The 21042-nt window shown below is 33.3% G+C and overlaps 3 protein-coding genes across 3 annotated transcripts; 2 read left to right on the top strand and 1 right to left on the bottom strand.

Moving 5' to 3' along the window:
- The first annotated feature begins 763 nt into the window (after positions 1 to 763).
- Positions 764 to 1164, top strand: LOC11428496 (histone H3.2). The gene has a single exon (XM_003621408.3). It carries the CDS (start codon positions 823 to 825, stop codon positions 1162 to 1164), a length of 342 nt encoding a protein of 113 aa, XP_003621456.1. The 5' UTR covers positions 764 to 822.
- Positions 1165 to 1720: 556 nt separating this feature from the next.
- On the bottom strand, positions 1721 to 3612 carry LOC11430309 (F-box/kelch-repeat protein At3g23880). The gene has a single exon (XM_003621407.4). The coding sequence runs from the start codon at positions 3595 to 3597 to the stop codon at positions 2383 to 2385; it is 1215 nt and encodes a 404-aa protein (XP_003621455.1). The 5' UTR covers positions 3598 to 3612; the 3' UTR covers positions 1721 to 2382.
- A 6173-nt stretch (positions 3613 to 9785) lies between these two features.
- LOC11421557 (putative disease resistance protein RGA1) lies at positions 9786 to 14129 on the top strand. Its single transcript, XM_003621404.4, has 3 exons — positions 9786 to 9932; positions 10018 to 12888; positions 13545 to 14129. The coding sequence occupies exons 1-2, from the start codon at positions 9886 to 9888 to the stop codon at positions 12884 to 12886; spliced, it is 2916 nt and encodes a 971-aa protein (XP_003621452.1). The 5' UTR covers positions 9786 to 9885; the 3' UTR covers positions 12887 to 12888; positions 13545 to 14129.
- Positions 14130 to 21042: the final 6913 nt, after the last annotated feature.

The following is a 21042-nucleotide window of genomic DNA, read 5'->3' as shown; positions in this document are numbered from 1 at the left end:
AATTTTGTTTAACTTGATTTGATGAAAATTCGATCATAGTAACTAATTTGTTGCTTTTTAGCTTTGACGTTGGGAAATTTTGCTTCAATTTTAATATTGAAGTTGTCTATGGATATCGAAGTTGGTCCATACCAATGCTGATCTGCAGTATATCAGTAAAAGTATAGGCACCAGACTAAATCAAAATTGGCAAATATATTACTGCCAATTTTGATTTGAACTAAATCATTTATCAGGTAGTCAAATTTACTACACTAAATCAATTTAGCAATAAAAACCTGGTATGCATTGATTAGTTAATAGGCAACACTGAAATATACACTAATTGAGCTTTGGCAATGTTGTGATAAGCCTCTCCCAAGGCTATCAAATGTACTGATACAAAAAAAGAAAGAGAGTATCTAATGTATTTTGATTCTCAATAGCTTTTGTATAGTGTAGAGGCAATTCTCAAGACATAATTGTTGAGTAAATCACCAAGCTTGTCTTTGACTTTGTAGGGCGCTCTCAAATATGTCAAATTAGTATTTGATCCTGTCAAATTTTACTTCCATCCTTCAGTTAACGCCTGTTGATTAATGTCATTCCATCCTTCCACCACTGTCAATTCGCTCCCTATATTCTAGAGCTTACTATCAATATAACAGTACCATCAAAATGAGTTATAGATGTTAAAATATTATGACAGTCTTGGTATAAAGTTACCAGATTGCTCTACCAGTTCCAGAATCGACTATCAAAACTGTATACACTATACCAGATTTCAAGTCAATCACTTTCAAAACTAAAACTTGCACTATTTCAATAATATATCACCATACAATGGCCACAAGAAAATCAGCACTGGCGACAGGAGGAATGAAGAAGCCACACAGATTCAGACCAGGAACAGTCGCATTGCGTGAAATCAGGAAGTATCAAAAGATCACTGAGCTTCTCATTAGGAAACTTCCTTTCAAAAGATTGGTTCATGAAATCGCTCAGGATTTCAAAACTGATCTCCGATTCCAGATCAGCGCTGTTTCTGCTCTTCAAGAAATCGCTGAAGCGTGTATTGTTGGTTTGTTTGAAGATATGAATCTTTGTGCTATTCATGCTAAGAGAGTTACTATTGTGCCTAAGGATATTAAACTTGCATGCAGAATCAGGTGCGAGAGAGCTTAGAAGATTTCATAAATGTTATTCTGTTAAGGTTTGGTTCATCTGTTATGAATCTTAGCTTATTTTTCTCTTGTAACAATGTTCCGAACTACTATGTGTTTTTAATTCCAGAATTTCACAATGTCAATCTAATATCTTTTGCGAGATAAATCTTGAATGTTGCGGATTAGAAGGTAAACTCTCGATTTCTTGATTTTTACAGTCCCACTTAGTGGGATAAGGCTTGGATGTTGTTGTTGTTGTTGTCGTCGTCTTGATTTTTACAGTTGATTCCATTTTGTAAAATTTTAAATTTGCTTATTGAGAATTTCTGATCTGATGAGAATGTGATTGGTCTTAGATTCTGATTGGTAATTCCATGATCAATCTAAACGATAATTGACAAATACAGCAACTATTTGTCAATTTGTATTGATAGTGCTTAATTTTCTAGGTTGACATTGTTTAAATCTGACAATAGATTAATTGTAAGTTGTAACAAAATTACGTATAACCTTATTTATATTGAGTGAAATAGATAAATGACCACCAGAACTTATGAAAATAAGTTGAAAAAAGCTTATGAAAATTGTCATAAATTGTTTTAAAAAATTCTCTCAAATAGTCTCACAAAACTTATGCTAGTAGATAGCCTCAAATAAGCCGATCCAAATAGGCCCTATTTGTTAAAAACAGATTCTATTATAACCTGATAAAATTTAGAATGAATGGGTGTTAAAGCTGTGTTGGAGACTTGCTACTAGTTACTTAAATCCGTTCTTACCAACAGAACCTGCAGAAACCATCTATCCGGATCAGAATTTTTCTTCTGGAATAATTATAAACCAGCAGAATCCGATGCTGAAAAAACAGAACCAGACGCACAAAAACAGAAAGAGTTGCTACTGGCGAGGAACCGACAAAACACAGCAGAAAACCTTTCTAAACAACAGAAGAACATCAGGTTACCATACACATGTGACCGGTTTTTATAATAAGAACATTCATGTGCTTCGGTAGGTTGATCTACATAACTATTTTTATACATATATGATACAGTTGTGTACTATAGTAGAAAGGCGTTGCATAAAGCTATTCTGCAAGCCTTCAAGTTGAGAAATTTCACTTTGTTTCAGATCAATATATTTCCCATAAACACGTGAACAATAGTGCCAGAAGTCACTAGATTTCAAATGAAGTGAGTCAGAAAAATCAGCACATGATACTCTAAGAACAAATAGGTCAAGGTGATATGAGACTCTCAACGTATACACCACTAGAATCGTATAGACTCTCAAAGTATACACGACTAGAATTGTATAAAATAGAAGGTTGGCCTTGAATATCAAGAGTCTTTACAGTAGAGTTCTTGTAATTATAAACATATACTTTGGAACAGAAGTGCAAGAACACTTGGTCATCCTCCTCAGAAATATAATGCAGATCGACAAAACCAAAACCATGATAACCAACTTTGGCGTACGGAACTGCGAACAATTTAGTCCAAGAATTTTTATTTCCATAATCCTTCATAACCCAAATACCCAACAAAGTTTCAGTGTAAACAAGGACACACAAGCAATCCTTAGAAACCCCTAAGGTGAAGATATGAACCGGATCATCAAGACCAAAATCGGGCCGTGAAATCTCTTGATAGGACTCGTTTCCTAAATCAAGAGAAAGAATGACCCATGAATCATAGTTCTTTTGATTTTCTATGGCCCAATTAATTGTGCCACTTACAAATTTCCCAACATACCCATTGGGTAAACCCATGATATTTGAAGGGAAGTTTGGAATCCTCCTCCAAAAATTGGTACCTAGAGTATGAACCCTAACTTGAGAGTTGCAATACTTATAAGATTTATTAATTTGACGATGGCAAGAAAAAGCAACTACTTTGTAATTATCAACAAAACGATCATACCCAATGCTGTATAAAGTGTGAGTTTTACCGTTAGGTATATTTTCCAAAGGTGGCAATATCTTGAATTTCCCGGTACATGGGTTCCACACTACCAAATCAACATGGTTATCATTTCTGTTTTCGAAACAAATGATGCCATCGCAAGAGTCAATCATGATTGGATGATTGTCAGAAGGGTTAAGACGGAAGTTGTGCGTGGTATCCGGGATGATGGCAGTGACGGAGGGAAGTCGGGAATCAACGAGAAGGAGCTCCGAATTGCGTATGAGGAGGTGGTAAGGTCTAGTCTGTGACAAGTGAAGGTGATGTTTGACGAATTTGGGATCAGAAATTAATGAATTCAAGGACTTGGAAACACATTTGAGCACTAGGAGTGACTTCACAGGGAGCCTATACAAGATTTCTAAGAATAAATCGAGCCATAACAAAGCAAACAGGCCGAAAGGGTCAGATGAGTTTTGTTTTCTTACGGTGGTGGACACAACATTGTGGCGGTGCTTTCTTTTGGAGTGAGTCAATGGTTGCCTCATGGTTTGTTTGTTTGTGACAGCAACAGAGAGTGCGAAGGGTTAATTAAAAGGAAAGTTGTTGTTTTTTTCTTTTTGGGCTTAATTGCACTTTTGGACCCCTATATTTCCAAAAGTTGCGGTTATGGACCCCTAACTAATTTAAATACAAAACAACCCCTATGTTTTGATTCTTTGAAAAATTGATACGTGACACCTCACTTAGGGTGCCACGTCAGCGTTGACCGAGTCAACAATGGACTGGGGGTCCAAAACTGTCAAAAAATCAAAACATAGGGGCTGTTTTGTATTTAAATTAGTTAGGGGTCCATAACCGCAACTTTTGAAAAGATAGGGGTCCAAAAGTGCAATTAAGCCTTTTTTTTACTACAAAAACTTTGTAAAAACACATTGAAAAGACAAAGTTACCCCTATCGATAGTTAACTACACTTAAAAAATCAGCCGTAATTAACTACCGCTGTAACCAGCGGAAGTTAGTTGCCACTCCATTCCTTTCTTTATTTTTTTATTGCATGTTAGACATCTTTTGGTGCACTTTAACATCATTTATCACATTCAATCATTATCAATACGTTTTAAACAAGATAAATTCAATTCATATGACAAAATTATTTACTTTTAAACAAATGTTACATCACATTAGATTCTTCCTTAACATGTGGTATCATCATGATGTTGAATTTAAATTATATTCTTGAAAGTTTGCTCAAAATGTTGGGATTAAAATGTGCTATAACATCATTTGAAAACTCAAAAGAAGGAAGAGAACACAACATTTGTAGTCTTCAAAAGAATGAAGAGAACACAATTTGTATTCTACCAAATCAACTATATATGTTTCACATCGAATTCGCTCATATAAGAAGAGTAGGGATGTAAAGGAATACATTCCAATACATTCTTTTGAACTTAATCCTACCGCATTGCCAACTAACAAGTTTCAATTGACATAAGAACATGATCAAGCACAAAATAACATCTTAGAGGTGCAATCCCTTACGTCCCACTCATCTTATATCAGAGAGATCGATGTGAAAACATATATAGTTGATTTGTTCATTCTTTTGACTTTTGAATGGGTGCTGCAAATCTTTACGCTAAGTATATGACACTTTAATACCAACATCTTCAGCGAACTAATAAGAATTAAACTTAAATTCCAACAAAATAAAGACAATACATAATAATGATGCCACCTAAACATAATTTTGTGGTAGAATCAAATATTAAGAACATGTTCTTCACGTCGTCGTCGTTCGTTAACTCTGGATGAATGAATGTTATTCTCCCGTCCTTGAACGACGGACGTTTATATCAAACGTATTCCACCCTCCTTGTGTCTCTAGGGTTGAGTCTTTGGTTGATTTTGTTCAGTTGATCTTTCAGATCCTTTAGCGTCACATCGAACCGAACCTTGCATAAATGAGAGTTTCCACCACCGTTGAAGCGTACTTGAGCGTTGAAAAAATTGTCTATTGTTTTAAATCTACACCATAAAAAATTAAACAATCAACAAAAACTCATTCTAACATTTCATCAAACACTTGAAGTGCAAATTATACATAAACCCTAACACTCTTAACTAGCTACAACATAAACATGCAAATATTTAAGCAACATAAATCTATTATAACAAGAATACATAATACCTTAGATGTAAACATTGTAACATTGTGATTTTGATGAAGAAATTTGGATGATTTTCATATAATTTGAGAGAGATTTTGAGAGAGAGATGTTTTGAGAGAGTGAGTGTCTGGAAATGTAGTATTTTTGCATCAAACAATTGTAAGTATTTATATCGTCTCCTCAGGGATTAGTGCGATATCGCGGACCGTTCGATACCAAATATCATTCCAAGTTAAAAGATAATTGGTTGTTTGTTTTAGTAACTAAATTGCAAATGATAAAATTGAGATTAATAGGGCGTAAAACTTGTTAGGATTAGAGTTCCTTGATCGAGCGTCACACGTAACCTAATGATCATACATGGATTCTAGCTTTTCTTTGATATTATCACGTATCCCTCGACAACACCATTCGTGTCCAAACAATATTGTGAAATCAATTGTATCATTCAATCGTCGATGTCTCAAACTATTGAATGATTCAAGAGTCGATCTTATCGTTCAATCGATGATTTCTCAATCTATTGAATGATAAGAAAGCTTTAGGTTTGGATACACAAGGTGATTATCAAAACATCGATTCCATGTCTAGAACCTATGTTTTGATAGATGGTTATTCTAAACCTAGATTCAAAAGTGTTTCTCAATCACAATTAAATCAAAGATAAACATTAAAGTGCAAGAATAACATCAATATCAATTCAAATGCTAGAACCATATATTTATAGATCAAAGGATTACATGTTAAGCTAAGATCAAGTACCTCTAATCCCAACAAAGGTGATTTAGCTACTCATTGTCATGGAAGCCTTGCAAGAATGAATTGAAGAAGAAAGATTCATTACAACTTGTGATTTCTCAACAAAAGATGAAGAATCCACTCTCTATCACTCTCACTCTATGAAGAACAAGCCCTATCTCTCTCTCTAGAAATATTGTAAAATGAAAAGTATGAAAAACTAAGAGAAACTAAGTATCTCAATGAACTCGTTGAGTGGGCTATTTATAGAATTCTGATTCTGCATCTACTCGCCTCGCGAGCTCCTTCATTCGCCATGGCGAGTTAAGGTTCCTTCGCCATTGGGTTTGTGCCACGTCAGCGGTGAGAGGCTAAACTGCTCTTACTCGCCTCGCGAGTAGACACATTCGCCATGGCGAGTTTGTTCGCCTTCCACTCGCCATTGCGAGTTGGTGGCGAAAGATCTTTGATGCTTACTGGAATTGCTCGCCTTTGTTGCTTGCCATGGCGAGTTGGAGGCGAGTGATCTCATTTTTCTGCCTTTTTGTACTTTTCTTCATTTTCTTCTCTTTGCTTGATGTCTTGAGTTCAAATCCTGCACAAATGGGTGAAGTAAGATAGATAAAGCGTAAAAGGGCAATAATCACTTATTTCTCGGCTTTTCCCGTAATAACTTGCAAAACAAGTAACAAAAGTGCCTAAAATATATCACTTAAATTACAACTTTCTAGCACTTATCAGTTAACTACCACTCAGGATAATTTTGTCATTTCATTGTGTTTTTAAGAAACTTTTGCTGTTAAAAAAAGCAACTTTGGATCAAAAGCATACTACAATACACGAGTGAATTGAAACCATGGGTGTGTTTGGTTTGCAAAACAGCAAGTACTGGACAGAACAGTACAAGATAGACCAGTACAACACAAGGCAGAACAGCACAGGACAAATTTTTTATGGCATTGAGTATTTTTTTGTTTTATACGATTTTTGAGGGACAAAATGCTATTTTGGTATTTTAGATAACTTGTACGTGGGACAAAAAGTTGTGCTGTGGTTTGGTGAGGAACAAAAATATGAGTTTTTGTCTTGTCCCTTGCCTCCAGTTTGTCCTGTACCTGAAACAGTTTTACAAATAAAACACTGGACAACTAGAGTTGTTCTGTCATGTCCTTCATTTTTTAGCAAATCAAACGCACATAACTAGAGATTTTAATATGAAATAATTGGACTTTGAACTATGAGGTTTTAGAGAAAACTATTACTTTTCCCACCCTATGCCATACTCCCGCTCCCTGCAAAAATGACAAACATGCCCTCCAGATTATGTAATCCAGAAAAAACTGAAATAATGTCCGGATTACGTAATTCGGACAAATTCGAAGTATAAAAGTAAGTTCACCCCCCATTTTAACAGTTTCACTTTTCACACACACTCTCTCTCTCTCTCTCTCTCTCTCTCATCCCAAAATCTGAATTGTATGAATCAGTCGAAATTTGGAGTTTTCTTGCTCAAAATCACCACATTTCAAGCCTTATCAAACATCAAATTGAATGTTAGTTCGAAATCCTTATGAGTTAATTTGGGTGTTTTTTTCTTTCTTTCTTGGGCACTGATGCTGTCCAGATTTTGTTTTCTGGACTAGATTGTTGCTGTTCGGATTATGAAATCCGGACAAACCCGTGTGTAATTTTTTTCCTCCCTTTTTTGTGATGTGATGTGCCCTAAATTTGGATCCTGTTGTGTTATGCATGTTACAAGAATGGATGATGATGTTGATCGGCATGTTACATGTCACCCATCCGTTAGGAGAGAGCAGGAAGAGCGTCATCGAGAGGCAGAGGCTCGAGAGGCGGCAGAGGGTGTAGTTCAGACTCCTAGATGTAGGGTTGGGAGGACTAGCCGTGTTGTTGTTGAGGATGAGCCTCAATTTCAGGCTGACCCAGATTACATGCAGATGGACGTGGAGCATCAGACAGAGGATGATGCTGAGGTAATGGAGGAGGATGTGGAGGAGGATGCTTTGTGTCTTTATTCTCTCTCTCTCTCTCTCTCTCTACTTATCCGCTGCATTTAGAATCTGAACTTCACTTCAGAAGCTGAACTCTATCTGCTTATGAATTGTGACTTCAGTGTGTGAAAAGAAAAAGAAACCACAATTTAACTCCCCCTTCTTATGTTTTTCTCACCTTCATTCAAGGCTAACTATATGGTGATCCTGGATGACACTATGATATTTAGGACAACAAAGGAAGCAAGAGATTTGATTGAAGGCAGTGAAAGGGAGCAATATGGTCTTTTGTGGGATTATGCGAATGAACCGATTAGAAGTAACCCAAATTCAACTGTGAGAATTAATACAATACCGATGCCAGAGTCACCACCCCAATTCTTAAGATTCTCTATTTGTCTGAAAATGTAATATTTAGACTTGTTTAAATTATGCCCCCTAGTTTGATTTCTTTTTGGCAATGTAATATTTAAGACTTATGACATATGACCTGTTAATGCTGCATAGTTGGGTTGCTTTTTGCTATGTAATATTCCTCCATTTGCAGTGCAATGACTTAATTATGACTTATTAATGCCCCAAATTGTGTTTCTTTACTTTTTACTTTGTTCTGAACATGTATGCATCAAGGATCAAATTGATTAATGGAAGAAATTTTGGAAGAAACGTTGTCATGAATTAATGGAAGAAATTTTGGGGATTTTGTACTATAGATTACAGATTGTAGAATTAGGTTTCAATTTTATAGATTCGGGGAAGAAAGAGCCGATGTATAACGTCCATGAACATGCCAATGATTTTTTGCAATTCAATCAATTTCATCCTTGAAAATTTTGTCACTTTCGATCATATTAGTCTGTGCTTGTGTAGCATTTGACATGACAAGACATGTGAGAGGTTAACTGCCCACGTCAGCACCGTTAACAAATTTTATAATTTTTTATTATAGATAAAAAATTACGACATGTATTTACGAATAGAAGTAGTATTATTTAACAATTATTTGATTTGCAGATTCAAGATAAAATTTCTTTGCAGAGATTCCTCTATCAATAACCTTTAAAATTAGGCATGACAACAAAACTCATATCCGTTACCCACCCGAACCAAACCCAATTTGATGGGTTTTTCCCGTTTTGACTGGGTTTGGGTTTTCCCCGATTTCAAAACACTGGTATGGGACGGATAACAGGTATATAGGTACCCACCCCGAACCCATACCCAAAACTGTCCCGAATGTAGAAAATTATTTTATGTTGATATGCCATGTTATTTTGTTTGATAATTGCCATGTTATAAAAACTACCATTGATATTTAAAGGAACAACTAAATGAATCGGTCTAACAAATGTTAAAATGAGCGTATTTCTTGATAATGCATTACAACATTTCTCTATGGTTTGTAAAAATACTTCTATTTTTTATTAAAATATATTATTCAATGCGGGGACGGGGATGGAGCGTGAATATCCGAATCCGTTGGAGACGGGGATGAGGTTCAATATCTAATCCCCGTTGGGTATGTGTAGGGTAACGAGTAAGTATTTGAAAATTGGATATGAGAATGAGGAATGTAAAACCCATCCCCACCCCGCCCCATTGCCATGCCTACTTAAAATATCGGTTAGCATGACCCTCGTATAAAATCACAAAGATTACGGTCTCTGTATAAATAAAATTTAGAATTAGTCCATGTTTCTTAAAATAAAAAAGATAGTCCCATGAAGTTTCGTGAGACATTGTATAAGCGTTAATATATAACAATTATTTTTTTTTGAAGGAAAATATAACAATTATTTGAAGCATGTGAGCATGTCATGGACCCAACAAATATTGCTATTACCAAACACATTGACTTTACAGTTTTCCTTTTCTTCAATCTGTTGTGTGCGTTATTTCTCAATCATTTGAACTATGGCTGAGCAAATTCCATACGGTGTTGCTGCAAGCCTCATCGACAGGTGAACAGCTTCTCAACCCTTTATTATTATTATTTCTAATTTCCATTAGAATTATCACACCAATCTTGTATGGTCATTTTTACAGGTTGGCTTCTGCAGCGTTTCGTGAATTTGGGCGGATTTATGGTGTTATGCATCAGTTGGAAAGGCTTAAGAGTACAGTTCAATCCATCAGAGCTGTGCTCCTTGATGCCGAGGAGAAACAACAACAAAATCATGGTGTGCAAAACTGGATAAGAAGGCTCAAAGATGATGTGCTTCATCCTGCTGATGACTTGCTCGATGAATTTGTTATTCACGATATGAGACACAAAATTGAGGAAGCTGATAAGAACAAAGTAACAAAGGTACTTCATTCCTTATCTCCAAACAGATTTGCTTTTCGCCGTAAAATGGCTCATGAGATTGAAAAACTACAAACAAAATTTAATGATGTGGTGAATGATATGTCTGGGTTGAATCTAAACTCAAATGTTGTGGTGGTTCAACAAACTAAGAGTGTAAGGAGGGAAACAAGTTCATTTGCGTTAGAATCGGATATCATTGGAAGAGAAGATGATAAAAAGAAGATTATAAGCTTGTTGATGCAACCACATGGAAATCAAAATGTCTTTGTGGTTGGTATTGTTGGGATTGGTGGTTTAGGAAAGACAACTCTTGCTCAATTGATATACAATGATGTGGAAGTGCAAAACTCGTTTGAAAGGAGTATGTGGGTATGTGTCTCCGATAACTTTGAACTCAAGGCTATAATGAAGAAAATGTTGGAGTCATTAACCAAGAACAAAATTGATGATGCATTATCATTGGAGAATATGCAAAATATGTTTCGTGACAATTTAACAGGTAAGAGATACTTGTTAGTTTTGGATGACATTTGGAACGAGAGTTTTGAAAAATGGGCTCACTTGAGGACTTTTTTGATGTGTGGTGCTCAAGGTAGTAAGATTGTAGCGACAACCCGTAGTAAAACAGTGTCACAAACAATGGGTGTAATTGACCCCTATGTTTTGAATGGTTTGACTCCAGCAGAATCTTGGCGTTTGTTGAACAACATCATTACATACGGGGATGAGTCCAAAAGAGTGAACCAAACTCTTGAATCAATCGGCAAGAAGATAGCAGAAAAGTGCACTGGGGTTCCACTAGCAATAAGAACACTAGGAGGCCTGTTACAAGGTAAAAGTGAAGAATGTGAATGGATTGATGTTTTACAAGGTGACTTTTGGAAATTATGTGAAGATGAAGAAAGTATCATGCCAGTGTTGAAACTGAGTTACCAAAACTTGTCGCCTCAACTGCGACAATGTTTTGCTTATTGCTCTTTATATCCTAAGGATTGGGATATAGAGAAGGATGAATTGATACAATTGTGGATGGCACATGGTTATCTTGAATGTTCAACTATCGGTAACCAATTCGTGAATATTTTGTTGATGAAGTCATTTTTTCAAGATGCTATATATGATGTGCATGGTGATGTAAATAGTTTCAAAATCCATGATCTAATACATGATATCGCAATGCAAGTATCCGGAAATGATTGTTGTTATTTGGACGGTGGAACAAAAAGATTTGTCGGAAATCCCGTGCATGTAATGTTGCAAAGTGAAGCTATTGGTTTGTTGGAGTCATTGAATGCAAGAAAGATGCGAACTTTGATTTTGTTGTCCAACAATTCAGAGAGTATGAATGAGAAGGAATTGTTTGTTATATCAAAATTCAAATACTTACGTGTATTGAAGCTTTCACATTGTTCTTTGAGTGAGTTGTGTACTTCATTTATAAAATTGAAGCATTTAAGATATCTTAGCTTATGTGACTGTGAAAGATTGGAAAGTCTCTCCAAATCCATAAGCGGTCTTGTTTGCTTGCAAAGACTAATATTGAAAGCATGTAAAAAAGTTGAAATTTCTACAAAAGATGTCTCTAAGTTAATCAATTTGAAGCATCTTGATATTGGTGAAGTAAAAGTCTTGGAAGAAAAGAAGGCAACATCTATATTTAGAAAGTTGGGCATAGGAGGGCGATACAATGGTGCAATTTTTTCTAATTGGATTTCTTCACTTGAAAATATTGTTGAAATCACACTCTATGATTGTAAAGGTTTGAAGTACCTCCCACCAATGGAATGTCTTTTGTTCCTTAAGTCTCTCACTATACGTTCCCTTCATGAACTGGAGTACATATATTATGACGAGCCTTGTTCGCCTGAAACATTCTTCCCATGTTTAAAGAGTCTCTTTATATGGAAATGCAATAAGTTGAGGGGATGGTGGAAGATGAGTGATGATGTCAATGATGATAACTCTTCACATTCACAAAATCTCTCCATCCCTCCCTTTCCTCCAAGTCTTTCTAATTTAATAATCATTAAATGTCGAATGTTGACTCGCATGCCTAGTTTTCCATACCTTAACAAGATATTGGAATTCTATAGTTCCAATATGGAGACATTGGAAGCAACATTAAACATGGTAAATTCAAAATGTTCGATTGAATTTCCTCCTTTTTCCATGCTAAAAGACTTGACCATTGGCAAAGTTTACCTAGACGTGAAAAAGCTCCCGGAAAATTGGGTGCGAAATCTATCTTCTCTTGAGCATCTTAGTTTTATGAAGCTTCCAAATCAGACATTTCAGGAAATTGGAATTTGGTTTAAGGAAGAGATCAGCTATCTTCCTTCCCTGCAAAAAATTAAATTTTGGCATTGTTCAGATCTAATGGCATTGCCTGATTGGATTTTCAACATCTCCTCACTTCAGCATATAACCATTGCAGACTGCATAAATTTGGATTCGCTGCCCGAAGGAATGCCACGTCTTGCCAAATTACAGACCCTAGAAATCATTCGATGTCCCCTCTTAATTGAAGAATGTGAGACACAAACAAGTGCAACATGGCACAAAATTTCTCACATCCCAAACATAATCTTAAAGAGATCTTCTTATTAAAGGTAGCCACATCTTCTTAAAATCACTGCTTGTTTTATTTGCTTTTATTTTCTTTTTCGTAAAGAATTTTATCGGGTTTCTTTTGTTTGATTTTCTACATTATCAAAAGTAAATGGATTACATTAGTTGTTAATGGCTTTGTTGCAAATGTACCAATGTCCTGATAGATTGATTTTCCTTCTAACCTAAGAAAAAAAGCATTATCACTCTTAGATTCTGTGCATGCTTTAAATGTCTTGAGCCTTTATTTGTTATGGCATTTAAGTTTTGACTAATAAATTAAAGTACATTTTAATTAGTTTTATTTCATATGTATGGCTTCTATTTTTAAAGTTTAAACCGTAATAGAAGAAACCCTAATTTAAATTTGTAATTTTTTATTCCTCTCTAATTCATTCTTTCACACTTGCAATATTAATTTGGAAGTTGGGGGTGAGAATTTAATTTGATCTTATAACATGCAAGACTCATTGTTGACTGTTGACAAGAGAAGTGGGAAGAATTTTGCTGTTATATCTCTCACGATTATTTCGATTACAATATGCTACTATATCCAGTTTGAAAAGACTTTTTTTTTTAATATTAGCTGCTAAGATCCTAAAGGTTTTCCTTTACTCCGAAAATTTGAATAATGTTGTGCGCCAATTTTTACGTATAGGATGTTTGGATCTGCGTTTAAAGGCTGGCTCTTGCGTACCTAGGCAAATTTGATGTGAAAATAAAGAAGCTACAAAAGGTAGCTTCACACCAAACGTGGTTTTACTGGCATCCTACCGCTTCAACAAACACACACGTAGTTATGTGTCAGGAGGCGCATTGTCTGTTGATAAATATTGCACTGATGCAATTGTTGAAGTGTTGATAAATATTGCACTGATGAATTGTCTGTTGATAAATATTTCATCCCTGGATGGGCAGCTTAGTTCAAGTCCATGCTTCACATGAAATGCTTCAGCAGATTCTGCAATAGTGTTTTATTCAAACTCTGTTGTTGTAATGATAAGTAAGAAATTGTTGTACATTGTTATCTAAGGTCCTACATTTTTAATGGTTTTTATGTGATATATTCACTTTATTTAAAATCAATTAAATATAAAATCAAATTCATCTGTATTTTGTTGAATATAAACCACAAAACAGCCACCAGTTTTTGTCGCAATTTAATACAAGTCCAAGGCCATGCTTCACAGGAAATTTAATCAGTTCCTCTTTTTATTGGAATTTCACTCCTTGGGTGAGCAGATATGTCCAAGTCCATGCTTCACAGGAAATTTTACTTGCATTTTTACTTGTATCTCCTTAATGATACAATACAAGATTGTGCATTTTATCATTCATTGGTTCATCCACTAATGTGGTATGATTTCAAGAATTAGATCCAATTCCAATGTTTTAATTCATAGTGCGTTTGGATTGACGGTGAATTTGACGAATGTACTAACATGATTTGACAAAAGTTATACTTTAAAATTTTTAGCTAAATCAATGTGGCACCGTAGTTTTGTGAAACTTGTTATTCCTAACATGATGTGTATAGTTTTCTAGTCCAATTATTGTGGAAGTAAGTCATTTTGGTGCATTAATGTATAACGAGTAGCCATAATAGCCGTTCATTGTATTGAAATTCCAAAATAGTCGTTCATTTCCCTACTTTTGTGTATTAGTCAGTTAGGATCACTAGTATTTATACTATTCTCACTTTCTTTGTAATTCAGTAACACACGTTACCAATTCTATGAAGTGTTATTCATTCAAAAATATCTCAGTACCGTATTAACAGTAATACTCAGAAAGTTAATCTACTTGCTTTTGTGAGATAAAACTTTAATGTTTTTGATTCATCTATTCAACTATGAAATGAAATAGGGAAATTTGGTCATCAATCTTAATATCAAAATTGACATACAGGAACTGGTTGTATACTTTCTAAACGATTGGTCACAGATGATGCTTAATGGTTGAGTAAACCACCAGATTCATCTTTGAGATTATGAATATTTCAAATTGGTCTTCGATTCTGTCAAATGTTACTCAATTCCATCTTTCTGTTAACGTCTGTCGATTAATGTCGTTCCATCCTTCCGCTACTGTCAATTTGGTTCCTATAGCTTAGAGCTTACTATCAATATGAATATGTGATCCTAAAATCACCATCAAAATAAGTTATGGATGTTATGACTCTTTTGGTGTCAAGTACTTAAATCTGTTCTAATTAGGTCCTGCACTCAACATAGCATTCAAAACTCTGCACCAAGACTGGTATCCTAGTACTGGAATCAACTATCAATATACAAAAAGCTTAAATATGTATTTCATGCAATTAGAGGTCGTTTAAAATTGGTCCCTGTATTCGCTAATCCTTGCAAACTAGCCTTGCAATCATTAATCATTTAAAATTTCATCATTTGACCAACTTAATCACTGCCATGTCACTAATTCGATGACATGGCAATCACTACCACACATGAAATTCCAATTTTGCCCTTAAGAAGAGGACAAAATATTGAAGAAAGAATTGGAAACCCAGGGGTAAAATTGGAATTTCATGTATGACAGTGATTATCACGTCATCAAATTAGTGATGTGGCAGTGATTAAGTTGGAAGAGGGACGAAATTTTAAATGATTAAACAATGCAAATGTAAATTGCTAGAATTAGCGATTATTTTTAAACGATCCCTAATTGGATGAAATACATAAGCCTATACAAAACTAATACTGCACTGTATCATACTTAAAGATGCATGATGAGTGAGAATAAATTGTTAACAGAGGTCCAATTCATGGATCATGCCTCGGACACTACATGCTAAAGCATACAACATTTGTAGATACGTAATTATTGTATTGTTGTTTGACTAAACATTGGATATTCCCTATTATAAACAAAAAAACCACGTTTTAAATTATATTCCAAAACTTACCGATAATGTTTTTTTTGTTTATAATAGTGACCGGAATTAAATTATATTTCAAAGAATAAGAAGATATGATGAAGACAAAGGTATTCTCAAACTATCAAAAAGTTTTGATATTCCCCTTGATATTTATTTTCATGGATAGTAACTTTGGAAATTTATTAAGGACTAGAAGAGTCTCCTTCGAGCTCAACGTCAGTTTCATTGAAACTAAATTTGCTCATCGCTTGCTTGATTTTGTGATGCAGTTCCTATTCTTGCGTCTTGACGCAAGCTTCATTGCAATTTCACAAAAAATAGAAATCCTAGAATCAGTTCAATGCATGGTCTCGTTAAGGAAACAACACATATGAAGTGTATTTTCATTTACAATGGTTGAATAACTTATAATAAACATTTTATCTAATTTGTATTCGCTTGTTCTACAATTTCATTGAAACATTTATTGGTGTTGTGCTTTGGACGTGGACTAGTTAAGTGGTTAACACTCAATAAATTAAATCAATATCTCAGAAAAGTTGTTTGCACTCGCAGACAGCGAATTGGATATTTTTTTTATTTTTTTTTCCTTCCGAATAATGTATAGAGTATTAATCAATAAGTTATAATTCCGTTCCATAATTTGATAGTTATTTTTTGGAAATCTATCGTTTTTGGAGCAAGTATATCTATCAATTGGTTGCTACATTAGATCACATGTTTGCTATAGTTAACGTGCGTTCCACAAATAGTAATCTTGATATGTGCTTGGTATAGTTAACGTTCTTGAAGCCGCGCACTTCGATTGCGTCCCACAAATAGTAATGTCGATCATTGCTTGAAGGCGCAAACTAGTTGTTAGCTAATATTGTGTGAGACTGATTCATTATTGTACTTAGACATAGTTGATCATGGCTATAACTATAAAGAAATGAAAAATGTTCAAAAGTATTCTGCAAAAGTTGCTACATGGAAAGAGAATGTGGGTAATTTGGGTGGGCTAATTTAACTTTTTTAAAAAAATAAAAAATTCTTTGAGGCGCAATGTCATTAATGATTCTTTATGATCCGATTCAATTAGACCGGATAGAACACGAGATATGTGGAGATGATGTTTCAACTGCGTCACTTTTGATCTATGTATTAAGATTTCACACTTCATGAGGGAATTGTCTGAGAATTTTTCAAAGCATGACGATGAAGCTGTCATATCAAAACGGTGAAGGAGAAACAACAATATTATTGAAATCACAGTTTTACTTTAAAATATCATGTGGATTAACAATGTCATATTGAATTTAACTCCAATATAATAGGGTTAGAATGAAAGGGTGTCTCTCAAATAGTGAATTTGATCCGAAAATCAAAGCGTGAAAACAGTAATCTCTGAATGAGAACTTGTTACTAAAATTTGTATAGCAAGTGTTTTTAGGTTGTATGAAAACACAAGATTTGCTTGTCTTATTGATATTTTAGCAGCAGCAATGCCTACAAAAGTTAGAAATTTAATTTGAAATTAACTTTATTTTCTGAATTTTCAAACATTTAAAATATTTTGGTTCGAAACTTTGTTAACATTAAAAATGCAAATTAACTTTTTTATCATTTTAAATCTTAATTATTATAAAGTAATATTTTGCAAAAAAGAGATAATTGTTGATTTTTAAAGAGCAAATAGAAGAGAATAAACGATATTATACAAATGATAAAATAGTTTAAATGAAGGGTAAAAATGAAAGAAAAAAAAATCTAGCTAAAAAGAGTATATCTCCTTTATATATTGCTATAGAAGATATATAATATACAATATACATTTGGTAAAAATAATGTAAAATTTAGAGAGAATGAAATGAATTTTTGTATTTTTAAGATATAAATAATAGATAATAGTGTTTTTTTTGACAAAATAGATAATAGTGTTAAAAGTGTGTGATTTATAATGAATAAAATGATGGTATTAGATGCTCCCAACTCATTCAACTAAATTAAAAACACATTTCATTTTTACGACTCGTTCTTTAATCATGATTTCACAAAGACAAAAATGATAATAGTTTTTTAGATTGATAATATGAGAAAACGAATATAGAATAAATTGTATAACAACATTCAACAACAAATAGGAAAAAAATAATTTTATATTAGACAACAAAATCATGAAACATTTTAGAACAACGTAATAAGACAAACTCATTCTCAATGAAACTTTTTAGATTATATATAATTGACAATATACATTTGGTGAAAGAATGTAAAATTTAGAGAGAATGAATTGTATTTATGTATTTCTAGGATATAAATAATAGAGTTTTTCTGATAAGAGATATAAATAATAGATTTTTTATCACCAAAAAAATAAAATAAATAATAGATTTTTTAAGGAAGATATAAATAATAGATAGTAATATTAAAAGTGTGTGTTTTTACAATGAATAAAATGTGATATTAGATGCACCTAACTCATTCACCAAACTAAAAAACTCATTTTATTCTTATGTCTCATTCTCTAATCATATTTCACAAAGATGAAAAGAATTTTCATTTTCTAGATTTAATAATATGAGAAAATTTAAATCGATGAGGTGAATTTATAAGAAATTGTATAAATAAATTCAGCAACAAATACGAAAAAATGAATTTCATATTAGACCAACATTTTAGATTAATATAATAGTACAAACTTGAAGTTTTGAATAAATTCCTGAAACATTGAGCTAAACTAAAAGTAATGAAAATTATGATTAAAAATAATATCTTAATTATTAAAATCAAAATGAATTAAGCATAATTAGGTTATCCTGTTCATAATTTTCATATCTTTCTCCTCAGTAGCCACCAGATACCAAAGAAGCAACACTTATATTGGAGTGTTGAAGAAGAGTGTTGAACTAGAAGGATCCTTGTTGAAACTATTTGTTGTGATTTTATGTCGTTTGTCTTGGTTGAAAAAGTATTTATTTTCTTTTTAATTGATATATCAAAGTTTGAACATTTATGGTCATGACTCATGATGTTAAAGGTCTGTTTATTCTTCGTTAGATATCCAAATTCTGTTCTTTTATACTTGGTGGACATGAAATTTGAATATTTTATTTATTGGGTTTCTCTAAAAAAAAATTCATAGTAGATATACAAATTTGAGTACCATTCTTTTTTAAATTTATGCCAAATCCGAGAATTAATTTCTTGAGAGACACATGAACAATTAAGTTGAGAATAGCGGTTGGATTGAAGTAGAATGGTGAAGGGAAATTTGGTATTTGCATGGTTTAGAAATCTGCATGAAAGAGTGTTGATTTTATGGGAGAATAAGCAAAAAGTGGGGAGGGAAATTGCCAGAGGAGGAAGAACCAATAGAGAGGGATTTCATAGGACATGTTTGTCATTGATGAAAGCTCATGAGAGGAAGACCATGGAAAATAATCATATGTATTTAGGTTATGGAAGTGTTTGATCAATCCAACAATTTTGAAAGGTGATCCATGATAGAAAACCTACCAAAACCTTTCACCCTAGACAAAGCCTCTAACCACTCGTGAACATGATTTTTCATAGAAATTATAAAAAATACATGTCCACAAATGAAACAATATACTATAAAAAACATGTCCGCAAAAGAAACAATATACTCTTGCAAAAAAAGAAAAAATAAAGGTGTACCGGTACTCTCGCTTACAATTTTTATAAATTAACTATCATTTTTTATGAAAGAAAATAGGTGTTTGTTGACATATATATTTTAGAAAATATTATTTTATAAGAAAAAACCATCATTTCATTTTTTAGAAAAATCATACTAATTTTTTTTACATTTTATTGTAAAAAATAATCAAAATTCTCTATTATGAGTAATAGGAATTCAGAAAAAATCAAATTTTATTGTGTTGACGTTTTTGGTAAATAAGATTTAGTTATTATAATTATAGGTGATAGAAAATATTTTTTCCCTACAAAAAATAACTCATTTAACTATTAATTTAAAAATTCGGTGTACCAATACACTCAAATTGTTGGGTGTACCATAGAATTTGCCAAAAAAAAAAAGCCTAAACAAAATTTTAAAAGAAATGTAAAGACATTATTATAGGTTACCATCATTTTTTATTTTCTTTTAAAAAGGCAAACTAACCCTTATAAAATTGGTAGCAGGGAATCGGATCGGAAAGCTATGGCTTGGAACTCACACTACCATCATAATGAAATATCTCGCCGGCTGAATTAAATGCTTGCAATGTTTGCCGTTGACATTGCATAATACAAATTCGCTGTTGAGAATAGGCACGACAATGAAGCGGGGTGGGAACTTGTTTTATCGTTCCCGTCTCCATCCTTAACTTCCATATATTTACATGTTACCACCCAATAAGGATGAGAAATCGAAACTCATTCTCATCTCCAACGGGTTTGGGTATCTCCACTCCATCCCCGTAGTGAATCATTTTTTTAATAAAAAAAGAAGTTTTTTCAACTCCGACGACATTGTTGTAATGCATTATCCAGCAATATGCACATTTAATTATTTCCTAGACCGAATAATTTGGTTTCTCTTTAAATTTCAATGACAATTTTATCACATGATGAATCTCAATGGATAATAAAGTAGATTTGACATGAGTTCAGGATGAGTACCTATATCTATGTTACCTATCTCGTACCCGTGTTTCGAAATTAGGGAAAACCCAAACTCATATCCAAACTCAATCAAATTAGGGTGGATTCGGATGGGTAAGTGCGTGGGTATAAATTTTGCTGCCATGTCTAACCGAGGATCCAAATGCAAGAACTTTCCAAAAAAAGAAAAACGTAAAGAACTACAAAATAGATGATGACTGGACTTAACCACAACCCCAAACATGCTCCATATATAAACAATAACAAAATAATAAAAATCAGCTCGATGGTTTGATTTTGATTGTTTATCATTTATCCTAGTCCTACTTGTGGTCGCCGTGAATGATTTATAAATTTATAATCATAATGTATCCTTGTGTAAATATTGCATTATATATGTATTATATATGCAATGGCCGAAGTTCAGATTGCGGATATATGACTTATTCATCTTAAATAAATTAAAAAAACATTGATAATCTTAAAAAAAAAAAAAAAAACATTGCAAGAGGTGAATTTTTGGCTACCGGACTAATTGACCTAATTTTTTTAAAACATTGATAATCTTAAAAAATATTAAACAATAGTTGAATTAATAAAATACTGATACTTAGATCACAAAAAAATACTAATACTTATGATATAAACT

This window comes from Medicago truncatula, chromosome 7 (genome assembly GCF_003473485.1).
Source record: "Medicago truncatula cultivar Jemalong A17 chromosome 7, MtrunA17r5.0-ANR, whole genome shotgun sequence".
NCBI classification, from domain to species: Eukaryota; Viridiplantae; Streptophyta; class Magnoliopsida; order Fabales; family Fabaceae; genus Medicago; species Medicago truncatula.
The sequence above is the reverse complement of the archived record's forward strand: the minus strand, read 5'-3'. Positions and strand labels throughout refer to the sequence as shown.